This window comes from Cannabis sativa, chromosome 9 (genome assembly GCF_029168945.1).
Source record: "Cannabis sativa cultivar Pink pepper isolate KNU-18-1 chromosome 9, ASM2916894v1, whole genome shotgun sequence".
Taxonomy (NCBI): Eukaryota; Viridiplantae; Streptophyta; class Magnoliopsida; order Rosales; family Cannabaceae; genus Cannabis; species Cannabis sativa.
Genome location: NC_083609.1, coordinates 53,704,493 through 53,727,362, shown reverse-complemented (window position 1 = coordinate 53,727,362; position 22,870 = coordinate 53,704,493). Strand labels below are relative to the sequence as shown.

General features: G+C 30.9%; 3 protein-coding genes across 3 annotated transcripts; 1 reads left to right on the top strand and 2 right to left on the bottom strand.

Moving 5' to 3' along the window:
- Positions 1-6,736: 6,736 nt before the first annotated feature.
- Positions 6,737-8,450, bottom strand: LOC115723602 (uncharacterized). The gene is made up of 2 exons (XM_061104992.1): positions 8,442-8,450; positions 6,737-7,540 (listed from the first exon to the last, which is right to left on the bottom strand). Exons 1-2 carry the CDS (start codon positions 8,448-8,450, stop codon positions 6,737-6,739), a joined length of 813 nt encoding a protein of 270 aa, XP_060960975.1.
- A 7,439-nt stretch (positions 8,451-15,889) lies between these two features.
- LOC133031483 (uncharacterized) lies at positions 15,890-18,108 on the bottom strand. The gene is made up of 4 exons (XM_061104991.1): positions 17,916-18,108; positions 17,451-17,498; positions 16,150-16,433; positions 15,890-16,063 (listed from the first exon to the last, which is right to left on the bottom strand). The coding sequence occupies exons 1-4, from the start codon at positions 17,965-17,967 to the stop codon at positions 15,890-15,892; spliced, it is 558 nt and encodes a 185-aa protein (XP_060960974.1). The 5' UTR covers positions 17,968-18,108.
- A 3,016-nt stretch (positions 18,109-21,124) lies between these two features.
- On the top strand, positions 21,125-21,853 carry LOC115702287 (uncharacterized). Its single transcript, XM_030629733.2, has one exon. The coding sequence runs from the start codon at positions 21,125-21,127 to the stop codon at positions 21,851-21,853; it is 729 nt and encodes a 242-aa protein (XP_030485593.2).
- Positions 21,854-22,870: the final 1,017 nt, after the last annotated feature.

Here is a 22,870-nt window from a genome sequence, read left to right as displayed (position 1 = left end):
CTTATTATCAAAAAACAACACTACCTCTGGGGACTTCCTTTTTGTATGAATTTTTTTACATGTTTTTTTCTTTAATTTATTATTATATAATTATTTTTTGAAAAATTATTTCTTTTGTTTTTGTATTTAAATATCACAAAAACAGCCCATTTCATCAATGGCTTTAAATGTGATCAGTGTAATAAATATGAACAATTACAATCCTTCATTCGAAAATGGACATTACAAAATTTCTGTAATCTGAAGATCAGTGTCAGTATATATATATATATTTTTATATCTATATTTTTGTTCATTGTTTTCACGAAGCTACGGACTCAAGAAACCTATTTTCCTTCAAAAATGAAAATGGGTTAAGGTGGTAAAGAGATGATGATGATGATGATGGAAGGTGGGGAAACTTCAGGTACGAGAACGCTAGATTTAGACTCTGCTGTTGATGGCTTCACTCAGACTGTGTTTTCTTGGACTCTTGAAGACATTTCTAATGAAAATCTTTAGAGAAATGCAAGTAAATGACCATATCTCTAGCTTTACTGATAGTTAATGTTCATTTTTTAAAATAATAAAGCAAATATCATTTTTTACTTTTTAATACCTAAAATACCCTTCATTATATAAAAGGTATTATATGTTTTATTTCTTTAATAGAAATTTATACAGATCACAAAAGCCTCAAGTACTTTTTCACTCAGAAGGATTTAAATATGAGGCAACGACGATGGTTAGAACTGGTCAAAGATTATGACTGCGAGATTCTCTACCACCCTGGTAAAGCAAATGTGGTAGCGGATGCTCTAAGTCGGAAAGGACCAGGGCAAGTTTGTGAACTAAAGGAAATCTCAGCAAAGTTGGCTGAGGATATGACGAGAGCGGGAATTGAATTTGTAATTGGAAAACTTGCTAATATTACCATACAGTCTGATCTACTGGAAAGAATTAGAGTAGCTCAACAAAGTGATCTTGAGCTACAGGGACATAAGGAGAAGTTAGAGGCTGGATTGGCAAGAGACTTTTCGTGTTTATCTGATGGGTTGTTGCGATACAAAAACAGAATCTGTGTACCGGTTGATAAAGAGATCAGACAGGAGATTCTTGATGAATCTCATACTACACCGTACTCCTTACACCCGGGAACAACCAAGATGTATCATGATGTGAAAGTTTTATACTGGTGGCCGGGTATGAAGAGGGATATTGTTGAATATGTGTCAAAATGCTTAACCTGTCAACAAATTAAAGCAGAACAACAAAGGCCGGCAGGTTTGCTTCAACCTCTAAAGATTCCTGAATGGAAATGGGAAGACATCACCATGGATTTTGTAGTGGGATTGCCTAGAACAGTAGGGTATTATGATTCTATTTGGGTGATAGTGGATCGATATACGAAGTCTGCTCACTTTCTCCCGGTGAGGACAACATATACAGTGGATCAATATGCTGATTTGTATATCAAGGAGATAGTTCGACTTCATGGTGCCCCAAAGTCGATAGTTTCAGACCGAGATCCAAAATTTACATCCAAATTCTGGGAAAGTTTACATCAAGCAATGGGTACTAAGTTAAAATTCAGTACAGCTTTTCATCCTCAAACCGATGGTCAATCTGAAAGGACTATCCAAATACTTGAGGATATGTTGAGGGCATGTGTAATGGACTTTGAAGGTTCTTGGAACAAGTACCTACCTCTGATTGAGTTTTCTTATAACAATAGTTATCAGAGTACCATTGGCATGGCTCCGTATGAGATGCTTTATGGAAGAAAATGTCGATCACCTATTCACTGGGATGAGGCTGGTGAACGTAGGTACCTTGGACCTGAAGCTGTCCAAAGAACGAGCGAGGCTATTGAAAAGATTCGAGCTCGTATGCTTGCTTCCCAAAGTAGACAGAAAAGCTACGCAGATCCAAAGCGTAGAGATGTTGAATTCCAAGTTGGGGATTTTGTTTTTCTTCGGGTGTCCCCAATGAAAGGAATTCGAAGGTTCGGAAAGAAAGGAAAGTTGAGTCCCAGATTTATTGGTCCATTTGAGATTCTTGAGAAAGTAGGTCAGGTAGCTTATCGGTTGGCTCTACCTCCTGCTTTATCTGGGGTTCATAACGTGTTTCATGTCTCGATGCTTCGGAAATATGTATTTGATACAACTCATATCTTAAGTTATGAAGACATTGAGCTTCAAACCGACCTGTCGTATGAAGAACAACCAGTACAGATCTTAGACAGGAAAGAAAAGGTGTTGCGAAACCAGACTATTCCACTAGTTAAAGTGTTGTGGCGGAACAGCAAAGTTGAAGAAGCGACTTGGGAGTTAGAGTCGCAGATGCGGGAGTTGTATCCCGAGCTTTTCAGGTAATTTCGAGGACGAAATTCCTATAAGTGGGGGATAGTTGTAATATCCCAGAAAATAAATAATATTTAAATGGACATATTTTATTAAATATGTAATTACTTGAGAAATGAAGTAGGATTATGATCTTACTTAGGTAATTGTTGAGAAATTATTTAATGAAATACGTTATTTTTGGGCCCGGCAATTGTGGAATTTTAGCTATGTGGTTAGCAATGTTACGACATTAAATGAAAGAATTATTTTGAGAATATCCCGGATTAAGTTAGAATTTTATTAGAATGTCGGATTGGGGAATTAGTAAATTACCAAAATGCCCCTAGGGTTTTTTTTTTAAGAATTAATTATTAAAGAGGGGTAGATTAGTAATTTAGGTGTTGGTTTTGTTTTTCTTTTTGTAGCTGCCTATATTTTTTTAAAAAAAAAACAAAAGAACAAAACATTATTTAAAAGCTTTCTTCCAAGGCAAGAAAGAATCACAATTTCCAACTTTCCTTCCTCCTCTTCCTTCGAGCAGCTGCAACCAGCCACTAGGGGGATTATTTTTCTTCAGCCATCTCCTATTTTCAGAGCTAAACTCTAACTTCAAGCCAACCTTGAACCTTAGGTAAGTTCTTCCTTATGTTTTGGTGTTTTTTTTAGGTTTCTAAGCTAGGTTTGTTATTCTTTTTGGAAGTTTTCAGGGCTGTAGGTTTAGAGAAGGTTTAGGTTTGTTATCTTAGTTGAATGAGGTCTGTTAATGTATGTTTGAATTGAATTCGTGGCTGTTGGAATTGGTTTGTGAGTGAGGAAGCTAAAAGAATTTAGATTTCTTCACTTGAGTGTATGATTTTAAGCTAGAGATTGAACTACTGTGTTTTGCAGCTTGGGTTATGCCATATTTATGTTATTATACTGTTCTGGAAAGTTTGGTTAGGTTTGGAGGAGTTTTGGTTCGAATTTGGTGAAGAGGAACTTTTGTTCCTGGTCTGCCAGAACCGGTCGACCGGATTGGTTCTGGTGTATCAGAACCTGGCCGACCTGGGTTGCTTGCAGGGGAAAATTTTTCGGGTTTGCTTTATGTTCAGTTTTGACCTGGGGAGTTGTGTACTATCTGTTTTAAATTAAATATGGGATGCTTGACCTAATTTGGGGTTGCTGGGAGTTAGGTTATGTTTGATTTCTAAACTAGGGTTTTAATCCGGAACTTTGAGTTAAGGTATTTATTGTGTTTCAATTGTCGTGACATAGGACCGGGATTGCTGTTGCTAAAATTTATAAACGCTACGCAGGTATACGCAATCAAGTAGTAAATCTCACACAGGTGAGGTCGATCCCACAGGGAATTGGATTAAATACCACTAAATTACACTTATGATTCTATTCGGCAAATCGAAAGCAATTATGATTTAAAAACAGTAAAATATGAAAGTAATTCAGAAAACTTAATAACACAATTGAAAGTTGAGCAAGATGAGATAATAGAGAGGAGAATCCTGTTGTTGTTTACCCAAATCGTTAATGCTTAATTACTATCCTATTCTTGAAGTGAATGACAGATTATGAAATAACCTAGCTCCTTTCAGATCTTCTAGATTCTAAATCACATGTTATCTAATTAACTCCTTAATTAAACTAACATGAAATCAGCATTAAGTAATAATCTACTCGTCACATAAGTCATGCAAATACTTTCGTTTCACATAGAACATCGATTATCTTAATTTTAGCATTCTCAATTCTCACTTTTTCAGATTTCGAATTGAGATCATAGAGCATGCACAAGGTGATCAATCTTAAACATGAAATTAAGAACAAATTAAGATAATTTCACACACAAGAATTGAGGAATGGTAATTAAACATTAACTAGGCAAAACATTAAACAACAATCATCATCCTCCCTAAATGGGAAATTTAGTTCAGAAATAAATCCATAACCATTCCTATAACAATATTCAACATAAAGAAATTAAAGAGGAATAGAGAAAGAAACTGTTGGTGGATGAATTCTGGATCTTCACTTTGATGTCCTCTGCTCTTCTTGCCTCTTTCTGCTGTGTTTTAGGGTTCCAAATCGCTTCCCCTGACTTCCAATCGTAGTTTTCTATTTATAACAAAAATTTAGGGTTCGATGGACGAAATTACCCCTGGTCCGTACGGACGCTCGCCGCGGCCAAAAGTGGTCTCGCCGCGGCCAAAAGTGCATCAAAAAACCACGTTTCTGCCCAGACTTTCTAGCCGCGGCCATGGAAATCTCGCCGCGGCGAGATGGAATTTTCTGCTTCGATCTGTTTTAGTAAAATGAGCATAAATTTCTCTTCCGAACTCCAAATGAGCTGATTCAAGATGCGTTGGAAAGATAAAAAAGAGATCTAAAACTTTTATGTTTTGACTTTTTCCAAAATATGATCAGAACATAGTCGAATTTATGCTTGAAGTTTCAGCTTTATTCTCTTTCAAAATTTTCTCTATTTTATAGATCACTGTTTTTCCGAAATTTATCCAATTTATACATCCCAAGTGTAGAAACCTGAAATCATAGAAAACAAGCGTAATTCTATTCCAAAAACAATAATAAGGAAGAAAAACAACTATAAAATGTGACCCAAAACTTAGGCTAAAAATAGCTTAACAATTGCCTAGCTTGTTCTTCTACTCAGGTCGGCCATACTTTTGACTTCTGAATTAAGGTAAGAAAAGTGGTAAGCACCGTATGTGGTTAAAAATTAATGGATGAATGGAAGTGGCCTTAATTATTATCATGATATTGATTAAAAGCTTATTAAGCCTAGGTTATGACCTAGGGTTGGAAACGGTTATTACCGTTATGAGTAATTACTCTTGAAACCGCGGTTAGGTTTCTTACTTATCGTTTGCTTTATCGGGCAACGATAGTGACATATTCAGCTCGTATGTGACGAGTGGTAAAAAGTGGTACTTTATTAAGTACCAGGAATGTGTGATGTTCAAAGGAATGCTTATTATTATTATCGAATAGTAAGTAAACATAATGGCATGAGATTAAGTTAATAATCATCTTCTTTTAATTATTGTTTTCATCACTTTCTTGCTGAGTCTCTGTGACAAACTGGTGCTTTATGGTGCAGGTAAAGGGAAGGCTAAAGTCGAGCAACCATGAGTTTGTGGTCGCAGCAACAATGTACATACCAGCTGCGGTGGCACAGCCCAGTTTACAGGATGCTCTATTTTGATTGTATTTTGGAAAATATAAAGCTTATGTTGTAAAATACTTTGAAACCAGTTTGTAAATATTTTGAAAACAGGGGGACCCCGTAATCCATGTTACTTATCTTTTGTTAAACAGTTTAAAAGTCGAGTTTTAACTATCAAAATTTAATTACCCACACTTTTAGTATAATTACATATTATATAATTATCAGTATTTTAATAAATTGCACACACGTGGCGTCCCTGTTGGACAGGGCGTTACATGTTATTTAAGCATACAATTATTTTTTTTTCATTAATATATCGTATGATATACAAACAATATACCTTAAACTAATATACATATATCACAAACTTAAACTAATATACTATTAAATGAATTATTTTCCACAATATACAGCAGCATACAAAAACTATATACCACAATCATAAGCAGATATACTATAGTTAGAAATTAATATACCACCAGCATAGTAAAAAAAAAAATTATACAAAAAATTTAATTTAATATTCCACAAGTTTTTTTTTCTTGTTCTTTCCTTCATTAAATACCAATGAACATAAAATCAATATCCCTCAGTCAAATATAACTATACCTCATACTTAAACTAATAATTCATGTTTTTTTCCTCTTTCGTTCATTATATACCATACACTACAACAAATTAATTTATTAGGGGCGACTTTTAATCAACTATAAATCGCCCCTAATGTATTTTAGAGGCGACATGTCGCCCCTAATAAGTCGCCTCTGAAAGTTTGCGCCTAAAAGTACCATTAGGGGCGACAAAAAAGTCGCCTGACAATTGGTGCGACACTGTCGCCCCTAAAAATTAAACACGAATTCCTGTTTTTGACTTTTAGAGGCGACAATGTCGCCCCTAATACCTAAAATGTCGCCCCTAAAAGGTATTGTCAGAGTTGTTTTATTTGACCTTTAGGGGCAACATTGTCGCCCCTAAAGATTTTTATATTAAAAAAAAATATAATTTATATTATTTAAAATATTAATTTTTATTTTATTAAAAATAATTATAATAACAAATAAAATTAAAAATAATAATTAATAAATTTAAATTACTTCATTAATAAGTAGCACAATAACATAATAAAATTAAATTGTTCTTACAAATTTTAGTAACTAAACCAACTTAGAAAAAAAACCAACATTATAATAGTTCTTACAAAAAAAAAAAATATAATAGTAGCCTTTTAGTTCTACAACTGAGATAAAAAGTCATGTGATCTCTCGTTCTCATCGAACTCTGGAAGACTCGATGGCTGGCGTTGTGAAGTCTGAGGTTGTTGTAGCGGCTGTGATGTCTCAGGTGGTTGTACCGGCTGTGATGTATGTGGTGGTTGTAGCGGCTGAGATGTTGATGCCCCCATCATCCATTGATATGGGTAGACTGGCTGAGCCTGCTGTGACGACGAAGGTTGTTGTGATGATCCAGCCATATTAGTCGAACCTGGAAAGAAAGCAGAAGGATGTTGCTGCGAAATTCCTCCGTACATGAATGGATACGGTGGTCCATACATGTAAGGGTAAGGCGGTGGAGGGTGTGATGGTTGTGGCAAAGGCTGCGAGAGCGGCGGTACTAGATGCTGAGGCTGTGATGTCGAAGATGTATGCATGTCAGATGATGCCGCTGGATGTTGAGAATGTGCAGGGGAACCTTGATCCATGTGTGTCTGAGACGGTTGAGGTGCTGGAGTGGAATACTTACTCTTAAGCATATTAAACATTGCTAGCTTTGCAGGGTCCATATTTGATGGGTCCATTTGAGATGAAAAGAGATTAAACATCACACTCATGTCATTTACCCAATCTTGTGAAGGTGGCTGTGATTGGGTGGATTGGGCACGACTACTTGAAGATTTACCCTTCACTCTGCGACCAATTCCACGAACGTGACCCCGCCTCTGACCGAACGCCTCTTCGAAGATGCTGACTTGATCAGGTGATGACCCAGAATCAGTATCTATCTGAGAACGAGCTGCTTGAATTGCTTGCAACCGCTCCTATATGAAATCAAAAAATTAGAACAATATGAAACTAATATTGGGAAAATATAAAAATCAAGTGACAAAGACTTACATAATCTTGTCTTGCATATTCATTAACTAATTGAATTAATTTTATTAAATTCTATTGAATATTTATATTTATGAGCCTACAATAAAAATTAGCTTAGAGGTTCTTTTAATATAGGGTCAATATTTTATTTTTAGTATCCAAATTTTTGAATTAATTTCACTAAATTCTTTTGAATATTTATATTTATGAGCCTACAATTAAATTCTATTGAATATTTTTGGTATGTGCACAGATTTTGATTATGCAATTATTGTTATTTTTTTTACATAGGCTTGCAATTTTTAGTCTTGTAGTACAAAAAATATATTTTAACATGTAGGTCGCTTAAATAGTTTTTTAGTCAATATTACAAACCAATAGATGATAACAATTGTATTATTTTAAAATATTTTAACTTGTCACTATCTTATTCTTCTTTTTAGATTTTTATTTATTTATTCAAAATTTCGGCAGCATAACAACTTAAAAATCATAAATCCAAAATTTTATAATCTACAAAAACATTAAGCAATCATTACAGAACAATATGTGCATGAAAAAATAATCCACCCATCCGACCGCAGTACATTTAATCACAGAACCTACTTCACTACGGATGAATATTTAAGATATTCAAACTCTTCTATATGATGATACACATATTTGAGTACTATGTATTTTCTAATATAAGAAATGTAAAAATAATTACAAACCTTTAAATTGCAAAAAGATTATTATAGAAACTATAGTAGGCAGCAACGATCCAATGCAGTAAAGCAAGAACTAATTTAAAAAAAAAAAAAAAAAAAAAACAAAGTAAGCAAAAGAATATATATTCACACACACTTTATACATATTCATATATATATATATATATATATATATATATATCCTAACACAAACTTTATACATATTCATATATATATATATTTATATCCTAACACAACATTTATACATATTCATATACATATATATACTAGAAGAAAGTTACGTGCAAGGCACGTATATTTAGTTTTATATTATGTGTTCTATAATTTAATTAAGAAAGATTCAATAAATAATCATATAATTTAAAATGATTTAAAAACTAATTTTAATTAGTGTGTGGGGTTATTTGAAAATCAATAGTGAAAAGTCAAATTTAAAATTTGCAGAAAGAGAAGAGGAGAATGGAGATTAGCTGAAATATATTTAAAAAATAATAATGCTACACACTTACTATGGACACTTAACTCGAGCCGGTAATAATAAAATTATAAAGAATAAGGGTAGCAGGCATATAACTGGACATATGAAAGAAAAAATATAAAAAACAAGAAATATGATAGCTTCCAAATAATATTATAACAAAGCAATGCTCTCCAAATTTATCTTAATATCATTCTTCTCTTGAAGCCTCTCATCAATCTCATAGCACTCCATGATAGATTCAACAAAATATATGTGTTTATGTATATTTGGATTCAACAAAATATATGTGTTTATGTATATTTATTTTGAGCAAATCAGTAAACATATATTTTCAACAAATTAACCCGATAAACTCAAGATCCACATACATATAGCTAAGTATTTAAATACAATTGTAAAATCTAAACTTAAAAACAAAATCAAATGGACAATTCATGCTCAATTAATAAAGCTATATATATTCTGTTATGATTACATCAACCCAAATATTCTTACTTGCAATAACCGAATTATAAAAATTAAAAAGTATAATTTGAGATATATAGACTAAAATCATCCAAATAAACAAATAAATTAGTTACACATAGAATTATAAATGATACTTTTTTTAGAGTGTGTTTGAAACTTATGTGAAATTTTTCGGATCTCTTCACTACTATTTTTTATCTCTATTTTTTTTTTTGTATAAATATATATATGTATATAGAAAATTTATATTAAAAAATGAAAAATATACGTACATATATTTTATTGTTGTTAATTAAATTCAAAATAGTATAGTAATAGAGAAAATTTAGAAATTAGATTTTTATTATGAATTTTTATTTATTTAAAATAATTAACTTTAATAAAAAAAAAATTAGAAAAAATGAGAACGTACAAGATTAGGTATATATATTTTATTGATTTTAATTAAATTCAAAATAGGATAGTAAATTTATGGTTTAAATAATATCACATGAGAACAATATATAATATTGTATATATATAAATAATATCAGTTCAAATATCAAATATCAGTTTAAATTTTTATTTTATTATTTTATTATATATTAATAATATTTTATTATTTTATTAAATATAAATAAAAAGTCACACCCATGAATTTCTCATAAACCAAGAATTTAGTTATATAGGCACACTTTATATAGAATAGATATATCCTAACACAAACTTTATACATATTCATATATATATATATCCTAACACAACATTTACACACATATATATATATATATAAATATCCTAACACAAACTTTATACATATTCATATATATATATATAGATACACTAACACACACAATATACATATTCATATATATATATATATATTAACACATAATATATAAACACAAAAATATATATAAATCTACATAAAATGCATAAATATATACACACAAATATATATTTATATCAATAAACATAAATATTAATCAATTTCAGAAAAAAAAAATTAAAAAAAAAAAGAAAAAAACACACAAAAAAAATCTAATCTAACTATTAATTCTAATAATTTTTTTTCGAAATGGACTAATTTTAATAATTTTAATAACCTAAATTTACATATAAATTAATTACAATTACATTTCTTTTGCAAAAATGGTATAAATAAGCATATATATTCTTTTTATCATATAAATATATATATATATATATAATTAAAAAATAATTAAATACATACCTATTATTGCTCCGGTCGACGATGATGGTGGGATTCCGGCTACATCGGAGGTGTTGCGGTGCGGGGTGGTTGGCGATTGGAGGTGCACCGTGCGGTGTGATTGGTGATCGGAGGTGCACCGTGCGTGGGGAAGAAGATGAGGATTCCGGCTAGAAATATGGTTTAGTTTTATTTTTAATCCCCATTTTTTTTTCTGGATGAAAAGAAGAAGAAAATGGTTTTTTTGATGAAAAATGAAAAGTTTTTTTAGAGAAGAAGAAGGAGAAATGGCTGGGGAAGAGGAAGTGTGCGTCTTTTAATGTGCACGCAATTTGAGGCGACACTTGGGGCGACACTGTCGCCCCTAATGTGTTGACCGTGTCAGGTGGCAGGGCATTAGGGGCGACATATGTCGCCTTTAATAATGTGAGCGGGAAAATTCCCGCCTAATTGCAACGGGTGGATTTCAACTTATTAGGGGCGACATGTGTCGCCCCTAATAAGTTACTTTTCCCTACAAAAAGTTTTAGGGGCGACATATGTCGCCTCTAAAGGTCTCCAGATTTAAAAAAAAAATAAACCTATTTCTTTAGGGGCGGCTATGATTTGTCGCCTCTAATAGCCTTACTATTAGAGGCGATTTTTTGTCGCCTCAAAATTGTCTCCCCTAAAATTTAAATTTGTTGTAGTGATAGCACATTAAAACAATATACCACAATATTAAACTAATTTATTTTCTTTCAATTTTTTTTCTTAGTATATATTTACACATAAAAACAATATATCATAGTGCAAAATAACTATACCGAACACTAAACTATTATTCAATTCTTTTAATTTTATTTTTATTTCTTTCCTTCATGATATATAATATAACATACAAATACTATACCTTAGAGTAATATGAATATACCACAATAATTCTATAGTCAAATAAATATATATATATATAAAAAAAAAAACTTAAATAAACTTCCACAAGTTTTTTTTTTTCTCTTTCTTTCATGATATACCATAGCAAATAAAAACAATATACCACTCTATTTATTTATTATTATATCATAGCATATCATAAAGATATACTGTACAAAATAAAAAAAAATACTAAAAACTTAAATTAATATTTAATAGTTTTTTTTTTTAATCCTTCACGATATACATATCACATACAAACGATATACATTAGACCAATATGAATATACCATAAACTTAAACTAATATACTATTAAATGATTTTTTTCCACGATATACAATAGCATATAAAAACTATATCCTGCAATCATAAGTATAAATATTATAGTGAAAAATTAATATACCATCAGTATAGTAGAAAAAAATTAGAGAAAATTACATTAGGAGACGAAATTTTAAAACAAATTTTGAAAATAGCGTTGCCTATTTTATTATAATAGAATTAGCACTTGTTTTTATTTATTTTACTTGATTTCGGCAACTGTATACCAATGAAAACTTATTGCTTATATGAGATTTTTAGAGAGTTTGAAAAAGTTATTTCCTCTTTTTATCTCTCTTCAATAGACACTAGTATATATGCCAGTTTCCTCTTTTTTTCAATTTTTTTTGTTCTTTTATTTTTATTTTTTTTTGTTTTGTCCTTTTATTTAGCGTCATCATATTGTTTTTTTTTTTCTTGATACATTGATTTGAAGCATTCATTTTAAATATTTTATTTTATTATTGTATTTCTTTCTCTCTTTCTCTCGTTTAAAAATTAAAAAAAAAATCGATCGTAGAGAAATTATTTTGGCTGAAAAATTACATATGATTTATTTTTGAAGATCATTATTTTAATAAGATAAGTATATATACATATATTTTTGTTACTATTACTAGAGAAAATAAATAGAATTTAAAGTAACTATCTAATTTCTTTTTTTATATAATTAACAAATAAATAATTAAAATTAAATATACCATCCAATTTCATAAATTATTAAATTTTTTTTGTTAATTTATATTTAAAAACTATGAGATAGTATAGTATAAACAAGTTTACTTAATTAAGCAATTTAAATATATTTCTAAAATAACTTATAATAAAATAAGAAGGTAATATAAATTTAGTTATATTAATCATATACTAAATTTTTAATAAAGAAAGTATACTTTAGTTACTTTCTTTTCACTACTACAAAAACACCCTTTAGAGGCGGTTTTAAAGCCCTTTAGGCGTCGGTTTTCGCGAAATTCGCTACCGACGCCTATCAGGGCAACGCTAAAGGGTTTATTTGAACCGACGCCATATATACCCCTATGGCGTCGGTTATTAGCTAGGAACCGACGCCATAGGGGTATATATGGCGTCGGTTCCTAGCCAATAACCGACGCCTTATGTGGCGTAGGAACCGACGCCAAAACTCCTCAGATTTCAGTTTTTTTCATTTTTTTTTAATTTAATTATATTATTTTAATTTTATATTTATTAATTTATATATTATTTTATTTAATTTAAATTACATATTTATTTAAATTTTAAATTACATATATATTTAATTTAATTATATATTAATTACATTTTAAATTAAATAGTAATTAAATTTGGGTAAAAACATAATTTGATTTCATAAAAATAATTAAATATTACACAAACATGTAAAATTAGTTAAAAATATTAATAAGTTAATAAATCTAATTACAAGTTAATCTATAAAAATTACATAATGAAGAAAAATTCTTCGACCTTTGAACCTCAATCGTCACCGTGAATCACCGCCATCAATTGTTCGATCCACTTTCGCTGTAGTGGTAAAATTTCTGTTTTTGGATCGTATTGCTTCTTACCCCCAAACTGTTAAAAAAATTAAAAATTTATATTAGTTTATGTATATGTATATTATATATTTGTTATTATAAAATTTATATACTATGATCAATAATTAAAACTTACAGCTTTTTGATCTTCTATGTAACGGTTGGGGTTGGCACGTGCGACGATGTCAGTGATATATTTCAAAACATAAAAACCGCATTCTTGGCTTTTAGGTTGTCTTGGACAGTTTGCTTGTGAAATTCCTTGCCACGGGCCAAGATACTGATGTGCGTCCCCTATATACATGAATGCCCTGTTTGGAAAAATTATATTAGCATTTCAATTCGTTAGTTAATTTAAATTCGTTACATAAGAAGTCATTAAATAATTACCTTCCGATCATTTGTTCTATTTCTTCGGGAATTGGGCGGCCTTTTAGAGGATTTAAATGGATAATTTTCTTTGGCGCAACCACCACTAGCGTCCAATGCATCCTAGAAAATTATATTGGAATATAAGTAAGATAGTATAAAAATAATTTGAAGACATAATATAGAAATGAACAATTAGCACTAAAGAATTTAATAAAGTTTACCCGATATTCCAAGGAATAAAGAACATTTGGTGGTTGCTGTTCATTAATGATAACCAATTAGCCAATCGTCTTGCCGCATCGTCAAAAGACTGACTCTGTTCTTCATCGCTGATCCCATGCATTGTGAGAAGCTCTGGGTCGTAAAACTTGAAAATTTTTCTCGTACCGTTGATGCTCTCCCATATGTGCCTCGCCAAAAAAAGTGTTAGTGCCTTATAATAATTTAACTATAATTTGATATAAGGTTAATTAGATTAAAGAAGAGTATACATCATTCCAAACAGCATTCCCTGGTTGCCGATGTAGTTACACGTAGCAACCTGCTGCAAATCCTCTCCAGATAAAATGATCTGGGTACGCGGTGCAATGAATCCTCGGGGGACAGAAATTGTGATTATATCACGTTTATCTTTGAGCCTTAGGAATTCATGAATCATCCATTTCAGCGAATTAGGGATCAACGCCATCTTCTCTTCCGTGAACAACTCATCTTCCCGTGCACCACGGCTTTGTGGAGAAAGCATCGGAGCTTTCCCCTTTGACGCATCACGTCTTGAGGGCGGTTGAGCGAGTGGACCCTAAACAAAACAGAACATAATATATATATATATATCAAATTTTATCTAAATTCTACCGAAATTTCGGCAGCATAACGGTTGTAATTGAATGATCCCAAAAATTTTGAACATGGCTGTATAACGACAAATAACACATATATAACAGTAGTTTGTTCATCCATCCCACCGCAGGACATATATTCGCAGAACCTACTTCACTACGGATGAATATTGAAGATATTCAAACTCTACTAATCATTAATAATTAATTTCAGTTGAGAAGTTACCTCGGTTGTTAAAATTAAGTGTTTAGGCCAAGGAAGGAACATCTGGTACACGTCCCTAACATATCTGAACTCTTCAAGTGGGACTGGGATTTCAGCGTCCTCTTGCAGGATTTCCGAAACCATGATCCGAGCATGTGAATCATCGTAACTCGGCAAAGGAACTTTGATCTTACCCACATGCTCGTACAAATACCCTCGGGCCACAATATTGTCGATGTTGTCAGAGCAGAGATGTACTTGCTGATTAAGGGCCGCATGGTCATCAAAATTGTATAGGATACCTTGGTCGTTGAGGGAAATGAACTCCTCAGCATACATTTGTGGTTGTACCTCATCCTGAGGAGCGTATGGTTGTGGAACATACGCCTCACCAGCCACCTCTCCTTCTTCCTCTTGTTCGGCAGCGTTCCTCTGCTGCTTAAGGGATTGGACTTCGGCTTTTAATTGTTCAATCTCCTTCGCTTGCCGAGCCACAACATCAGACACTTCCCTTTTCTTCCTGCCGAACAGTTGAGATGCCCTGGTCAGGAACCTACAAATCATAAAATGCAAATTAGCAACGATTTCATTTGTGTAACTAAATAAATAACATTTGAAGTAATAGCATACCCAGCAGCCCTGACACGTCCAGGATGCTCTGGTGTCCCGAGCGCCTGCGTGAGGATATCGTTTTGGCCCTGGACCTGAATTTGTCCCTGACTAAGCTTCTCCTCTAATTGAGCCTAATGCACGCATATATTCAAGCAATTAGTATATGAATTATATACACTAACTCTAATTGAATTATATATTCAAGCAATTAGTATAGGAATTAATATATACTTACTATCTTCTCGGCAATTTCCTTGTCGTAATCAGTGACAAGTTTTCTACTCTTGGTGCGAGATTTAATCCAAACACGGTGGCGGGGAGGATCTGCAACTTCGAGGTCCTTTTTCTACATAACGTTATAACAATGAAATGAGTACCAATTAAATTGTATAGCACATTATAGCACATTAAATTTTTAGTATTACTTACCACAACTTCCCGTACGTTCACCATTCCACTCCGACCACTTCGATGTCTGGATTGAATTTTTGAGGAACGTTCACGTTGCACCTTACTCAATTCCTACAATGCCAAAAAAATACATTAGATACATGTACTTGTATTTAAGAGTTTATCTTAGTGTTAATATAATTAGCGTACCAGAAATTCAGGAGTTAGTCTACTTTCAACAAATTTGCACCAATCAGCAGCGTCGATCTCCGGGTGCTTTTCGTGACTTGTGCCGCCGTCCCGCATCATTCTCTTTCAACGCGGGCATTATGATGTCTTTTGTCATCCTATTCTTGAAGTCTTTCATTAACTTCCCAGCTAGGATGAGACAATCATGTTTGAAGGTGTCCGGCACAATGAACCCCGTCTATTTTGAAGGAAAACAAACACGGTTAGAGTCAACATTTGGAGTAATAGAAAAACAAATCAAAATTCTAACAAATAATAGCTTACCTGAATGTCTTTCCAAACTTTATTTTTCAGAGTCTGGTTGACTTCTTTCCAATTTTTATAAGCCAACCCTATTGTCTGCCGACATCTGACTCCCAGAGTGGATACGAGCTTCGCGTAGCTTTTTCCACAGTATTGACCTTTATCATTAACTTCGAGGGCCACTCTTTTGCCCTGATCCATTAGTTTGGATATTTCATTCATTTGCGTCGGCCCTCGTGTAGGTATTGTGGTTGGACACTCATTTTCTGCTCCCGAATCAGATCCTGATTCTGAGTTCGCCATGTCTACACCATTAACAATATAGTTACAAAATGATAAGTTAACAATATCAAGGAGGAAATGGAATGCAAACATACAACAAGTAATAGTATGAAATAGTTAATTAATATAGCCGTTTCATTCATCTTTGTAATTGCTATAGTTATTAGCATTTGTAATGGTCTGTAATAATGATGGTTATTAGTAACACTTACCTACTATCTTATAAGTAAATGAATCTAATATTGTTTGAAGAAAAGGACATAATAATGAGAATAAATTGAGTATTTTTGTTAAAATAAACGTAGACTTAAACGTATATATAATTTTTATTTTCTGCTGCTTTGATTATTTATTTGCAAATTGCAATTGCATTATCTATACGACTAGTTACTATTCTAAATGAATGCTTGCTTGTTCTTTAATGTTACCAAATTCTTCCATCAAGACAGTGCGCTATCTTTATCCATTTTTTCTTTTTTTGCTGAAATCTATCTTTGTCCAAAATTGCATTAAACAAATAATACAGTTTTTCTTTCATAGCTACAAAAACCAACTATGCGTTTCATAGCTACACAATGTAACTAACTAAGTCTCTCACACAATTTATTCATATTAATCTAAAAATTACTCAAATTTTCGTTTTACATTAGTTCATGTTATTAGGTTGTTTAGTTGATTATAATGTTGGTAAAATTAAAAAGTTTTCATAAATGTGAATATTATTATTTTTTATGTGACCTAACTTCTTATTACTATGTTATAATTAACTATATTATGAATGGTTTTAGTAAGATTTATCCTAATTCTACCGAAATTTCGGCAGCATAACGGCTGTAATTGGACGTTCCCAAAAATTTTACAAGTGCCTAAAATAACAAACAAAACAGATAAACAATACAAAATTAATCCACCCATCCGACCGCAGTACATGTATTCGCAGAACCTACTTCACTACGGATGAATATTTAAGATATTCAAACTCAACTAACATGCATTGATAATTAATTATATATTAAGAAAAAGTTAGTTAAAGTATATACCTATAATTGCAAGCCCAAATACGCTACACACAAAATTATGCCGAACCCCTATAATATAAAGAAATACAACGAAATTACAAAATTAATTATTTCATAACTTATAACTAGTTATAAAAAATTGTAACAAGTTACTTAGTTACTAAATTATACATACATATATATAATCAATTATATCTCACACTATTATCTCAAAAAAATAAAATTATATCACACACTAATTCCATTTTAAAATTTTTATTTCTAAACTAATTTTTTTTTTTGAAACTAATAAAATCCCTCCAATGTCATTTTATTCACAATAAATATATATTGCAAAAAATATATAAAATACAATTACAAAATTTATTTTCATAAAAAATATACACACACTATATACACACACAATATATACACACATTATATACAAATATTCAATAAAATATACAAATACATATATATACTATACATTGTGGTATAAATTATTACCTAATAACCGCAATCCGACGACCACCGTAAAAAATCCCGACACTATACACATAAAACACAATAATATTACTAATAAAATAAAAAAAACTCAAATAATAATTTACAAAAACAAAAAATAAAACAATATACATAATACAATAAGAATAGAAGCAATATTTATACCTTAAACGAGGTTGAGATTGAACAATTTCTCAACAAAAATGGATGGCCGGATTTCACACCCAAAGTTTACTATTTGGGTTCGGATGACACTTTTAGAGGCTAAAAAATCAAAACTTTTTAGCTGTATGTTATTTAGTATCGAAAATGGAGGATTTTAAAAAAAAAATGGACTGAAATGGTTGAGAAATGGGGGAGATATGGTTGGTCAAAGTGGGTTCGGCGAGGGTTTTTTCTGGGTATTTCTTCTCTCTGGTTTTGCTGGGTTTTGTGTGAAGTGAAGGAGGAAGACGAAGCTGGTGATATATACATAGGACGACCCTATGCCGTCGGTTCCTTCATAGGAACCGACGGCATAGGGTACACGTGTCATGATCTCGTGTACCCTATGCCGTCGGTTCCTATGAAGAAACCGACGGCATAGGGTAATTCAGAAAAAAAAAATAAAATTTAATTTCCAACCGCCTCTAAATGGTATAATGCAATTTTATACCTACGGTTTTTATCAAAAAACCGCCTCTAAATGTCAATTTCGGTATTTTTACACCCTTTAGCTTCCCTTTTTATAAATGGGGTTGAAAAAACTGCCTCTAAAGGCTAACATTGTAGTAGTGTTTCTTTCAAATATTTTAAAAAAAATTATGATCAATATAATTATTTGAGTTCAAGAGTTATGTCTCACTAGGCCTAATCGTCATAATCCACTTTTTAAAGTGATTCTTTTAAAATGTGCGAAGAATATATTTTTTCACCAGAAAATCGAAATAAAAAGTGACATTTTAGTTTTTTTTTTCTTATATATATATATATATATATATATATTTATATATATTTAGCTATCAAAAAAGTAATCAACTTTTAAACTTAAAACAAAATATACCAACCAATTTCACAAGTTACCAAAATATATTTTATTATTTTATATTTAAAATAAATAATATTCTACATAAGTTTAACTTACAAAATAATTTATATTCAAAATAACTTATATAAGGACACTAAATAGTATCTTAGACATTAAAAAAAAATGGTAATGTATTATGTAAGTGATTTTGTAAATTATTATTATTATTATTATTATTGGAGGAGAGAGGATTGAAACTTGAAAACTTCTCTTTGTAGGAGACATGTAAAAGTATTAGACTATACTTATGACTAAGATGTCATTTAGTTTCTTTGTAAGTACTTTTGTTAGTAACTTACAAAGTTGCTCTATAATATCCTTATTGAATAATTTTTAATTATAAAATAACTAAATACTTTATAATAATTTATGAAATTGGTGGCTATAGTTAATTTTCTTTAAGATTTTCTTTGTGAGGTGTTTAAGTTTATAATTTAGTTAATCTTGAGGGTTTTTTTATCTTTTTTAAAAGCATTTTAGTTAATACAAATACTAAAAAAAAACTAAAATGATGCTTTTAAGTCTAAAAATTTGTGTTTGCAGATGAAAAAAAAAACATATACTTTGTCAAAATGATTATTTTAAAAGGTATGTTATAATAATAACACGTTTGAGCTAAAAAAAATAGAGAAATATGACACATGATTGGAGAGATTAAAGAAAGGTGATAATGTATTTGCTACCGAGCTTATATATATTTCATAGTGAAATATAACTATACCTCAAACTTAAACTAATATTTCACATTTTTTTTTTAATTTCCGTCGTATATACCATAGCACATTAAAATAATATACCACAATCTTAAACTAATATACTACCTTTCAGTTTTTTTTAATATACTATTGCACATAAAAATGATATACTATTGTGCAAAATAACTATACCAAACACTTAATTATTCAAGGTTATAATTGTAATTTTATCATCAAATTCTTAACATAATAGACATTTTTTTAATTTTTTATAAAAAGGGACATTTATTAACTTAATTGTTAGATTTAGGGCTATTTTGCATCTTGGCCCAAATCTTTATAAGGTTCTTTACTCTCACTGTGTAACTGTGTAACTGTATATGTTGATTGTTGATGTTGTTCTTTTCTCTGCTTATTAATTAGTATCATGGTTCACCTTTTTGTTTGCCCTTTTTGTAACATTTTATTCTATAATTCTTCATTTTGTTTGTTTTTGTAATTTTAAATTTTCTTGAAATTCTAATGTGTGGATTCTTAATTGTGATGACAGAATTCTAGACGCATGGATTAGATTGTGAAATAGGGGAAAATCCATTTTTAGTAATTGCTTACTTTTGATAAGAGTAAAGAGCCTTACAAAACTTTGCCTGGAGACATCATGATTTTAGTGAATGCTAAATCAGAAACATTTTCTGACTTAGAGATAGAGTGTTTAGAATGTTTGTGCTTTTTTTTCTTAATAAAAGAAATAACTATGACTCTTGGCTGCTTATATATTGACCAAAAGATTCTGTAAAATAATCGTTTTCTTTTGATAAAAAAATTCATTTCTTTTATTATTATTTATCCATTTCCACTCCTTTTTTCCCAAAATTCAAGCTCCAATGAAAAATTCAGCATAGCTTCATGCCATATGGAATGATGATATACAATAAAAGTTTAGGTGTTAGTCTTCGCATGATGCATTGCAAGAGCAGAGATGGTTTTGAGCTTATATGGGGTCCAACTGGGACAGGAAAGACGAAAATCAATGCTACACTTCTTAAAGATCAACTACACAACTCTTATTTGTGCACCAACAAATGTTGCAATAACTGAAGTGGCTTCTCGAAGCTTCTCGAGTCCCACTTGTTCAATGACACCATTAACTGAAGTGGGTTTTGTTTTGTTATAGAAAAGATATAATAAAAAACGTCAAAGGGTAAAAATGACCTTACAATTAAAAAAAACAAAATCCAACGGCCCATATTAATCCTACTCCTAATAGAATGTAAATTTCAATTACTTTAAATAGCCGTTTGAGTCCTTAATATCGTTTTTTCATCTCACCTCTCTCTTTCCTAAGCTAATTGAATACATTTGATAACCCTAATTTCGAAACTTCTAAAGCTCAAATTTTTCTTAAACTTTGTAAATTAACCAAAATTAATCATTTCTTTGACTGATTAATTATGACTTCTCCTCAAGTAATTGGTGATCCTCATTACCATATATCACCCTTTAGATATAGTTATACTACTCAACCTAACACAATAGAAGAAGAGCCACATGCTCGTTTCTTTACCATTAACTTAAATGCCAAGTTCATTCTTGCTCCACACTCCTCTAGTATGGAAGTTGAAGATGAAGAATCTTTATTCGACGACGACGCGGGAAATTCCACTGCTTTTTTAGAAAATATTGGATGGATTTCGTACGAGACATTGATGAAGAGCGACGTTACTGAAGCCCTACTTAACATTGAAGACATGCTTGCTGAGGTCTATCTTCCTTCTCTCTCTTTTATTGTCGTTGGCGTTATTGATTGCGGTAGAAAGATGATGAACAACAATGATTATGATAATAATAATTTGAATGAAGAAGTCGGTGTTAATATTTCTGTTGAAGTTTTTGTTGATGAACTACCTCAACTTGATGACGACGACGACGACGACGATAATGACTTTGATATGAATGATGTTCCAATTCGCTTTGTGGCGGCAAGTGAAGAGTCAATCGAGAAATTAGAAAAAGTTTGGGTTAAAGATAATCCAATTTTTTGTTCGATTTGTTTGGAGGATGTTTCGGTTGGTTTGGAAGCTGCTAAGTTACCATGCACTCACGCGTATCATGAAGAATGTGTTGTTGAGTGGCTACAAGTTAGTAAATTTTGTCCAAATTGTAGAGTCGAGATAGTTTAAAAATCATGTACTTAACAAATTTGTACTCATATATAAGCTATGTTTGGACCATTTTAATAATTATTATATATGAAGTTGTGTATTATATAAACATATTGAAGGAATTCATTAATAAAGTTTTATGATCCGTTTTGTTTAGTGAGTATATTATTATTTTTGATTTTGGTGGTTGCTTCAAAAAATAATATCGTTAGTTTAATAATTATATACTCAACAAATTTTTACTCATATATATAAGCTATGTTTGGACCATTTTAATTATTATATATATAGTTGTGTATTATATAAACATCTTGAAGGAATTTATTAATAAAATTTTATGATCTGTTTAGTGAGTATATTATTATTTTTTATTTTGGTGGTTGCTTCAAAAACTAACGATATTCATGATTCTATAGCATTATGTTTAATGTAGTTGTTTTTTCTTGTAACATCATATGAGAAGAAATCCAATTTAAGTAACTATTCAATTCTTATTATGTTATGTATATTTTGATCATTAGTAAATGGATGAAAAATATAAGCTTTGTTCGTTAACAAAATGAAAACAAAATTTAAGCAATTAATTCGATTCTTACTATTTCAGGTTTTTTTTAATTAAAAATATGAAAACAAAATGAAGAAGTGGATATTTGGTATCCTATTTTTTTTTAATATTGTAGTTTATTATTTACCTTTTATAAAATACTTAAAAGATATTCAAATAGTAGTTACTCCATTGTTATTCTTGTCTCATTTATTTGTTGAACTATGCAATTAAATAAGTAATAAATTTTTAATTAGTTCTATTTTCATTATTGAATTTTATTTTGTTAAGCGCTAACAACACTACTCATTATCTTGCTCGTAGTGCTTGGATGAGTTTTTAAAAACTCTTAAAATCGCTCACTACACAAAACAATATTTGTTATATTTTTTCTTATATAATGATATTTATGTATGGTAACAAATTTTTTTGTCACAATTTTGAGGCGGTGAGCGTTCGGGGCCCGAGGCGCACGCTTGGCTCTCCTACCT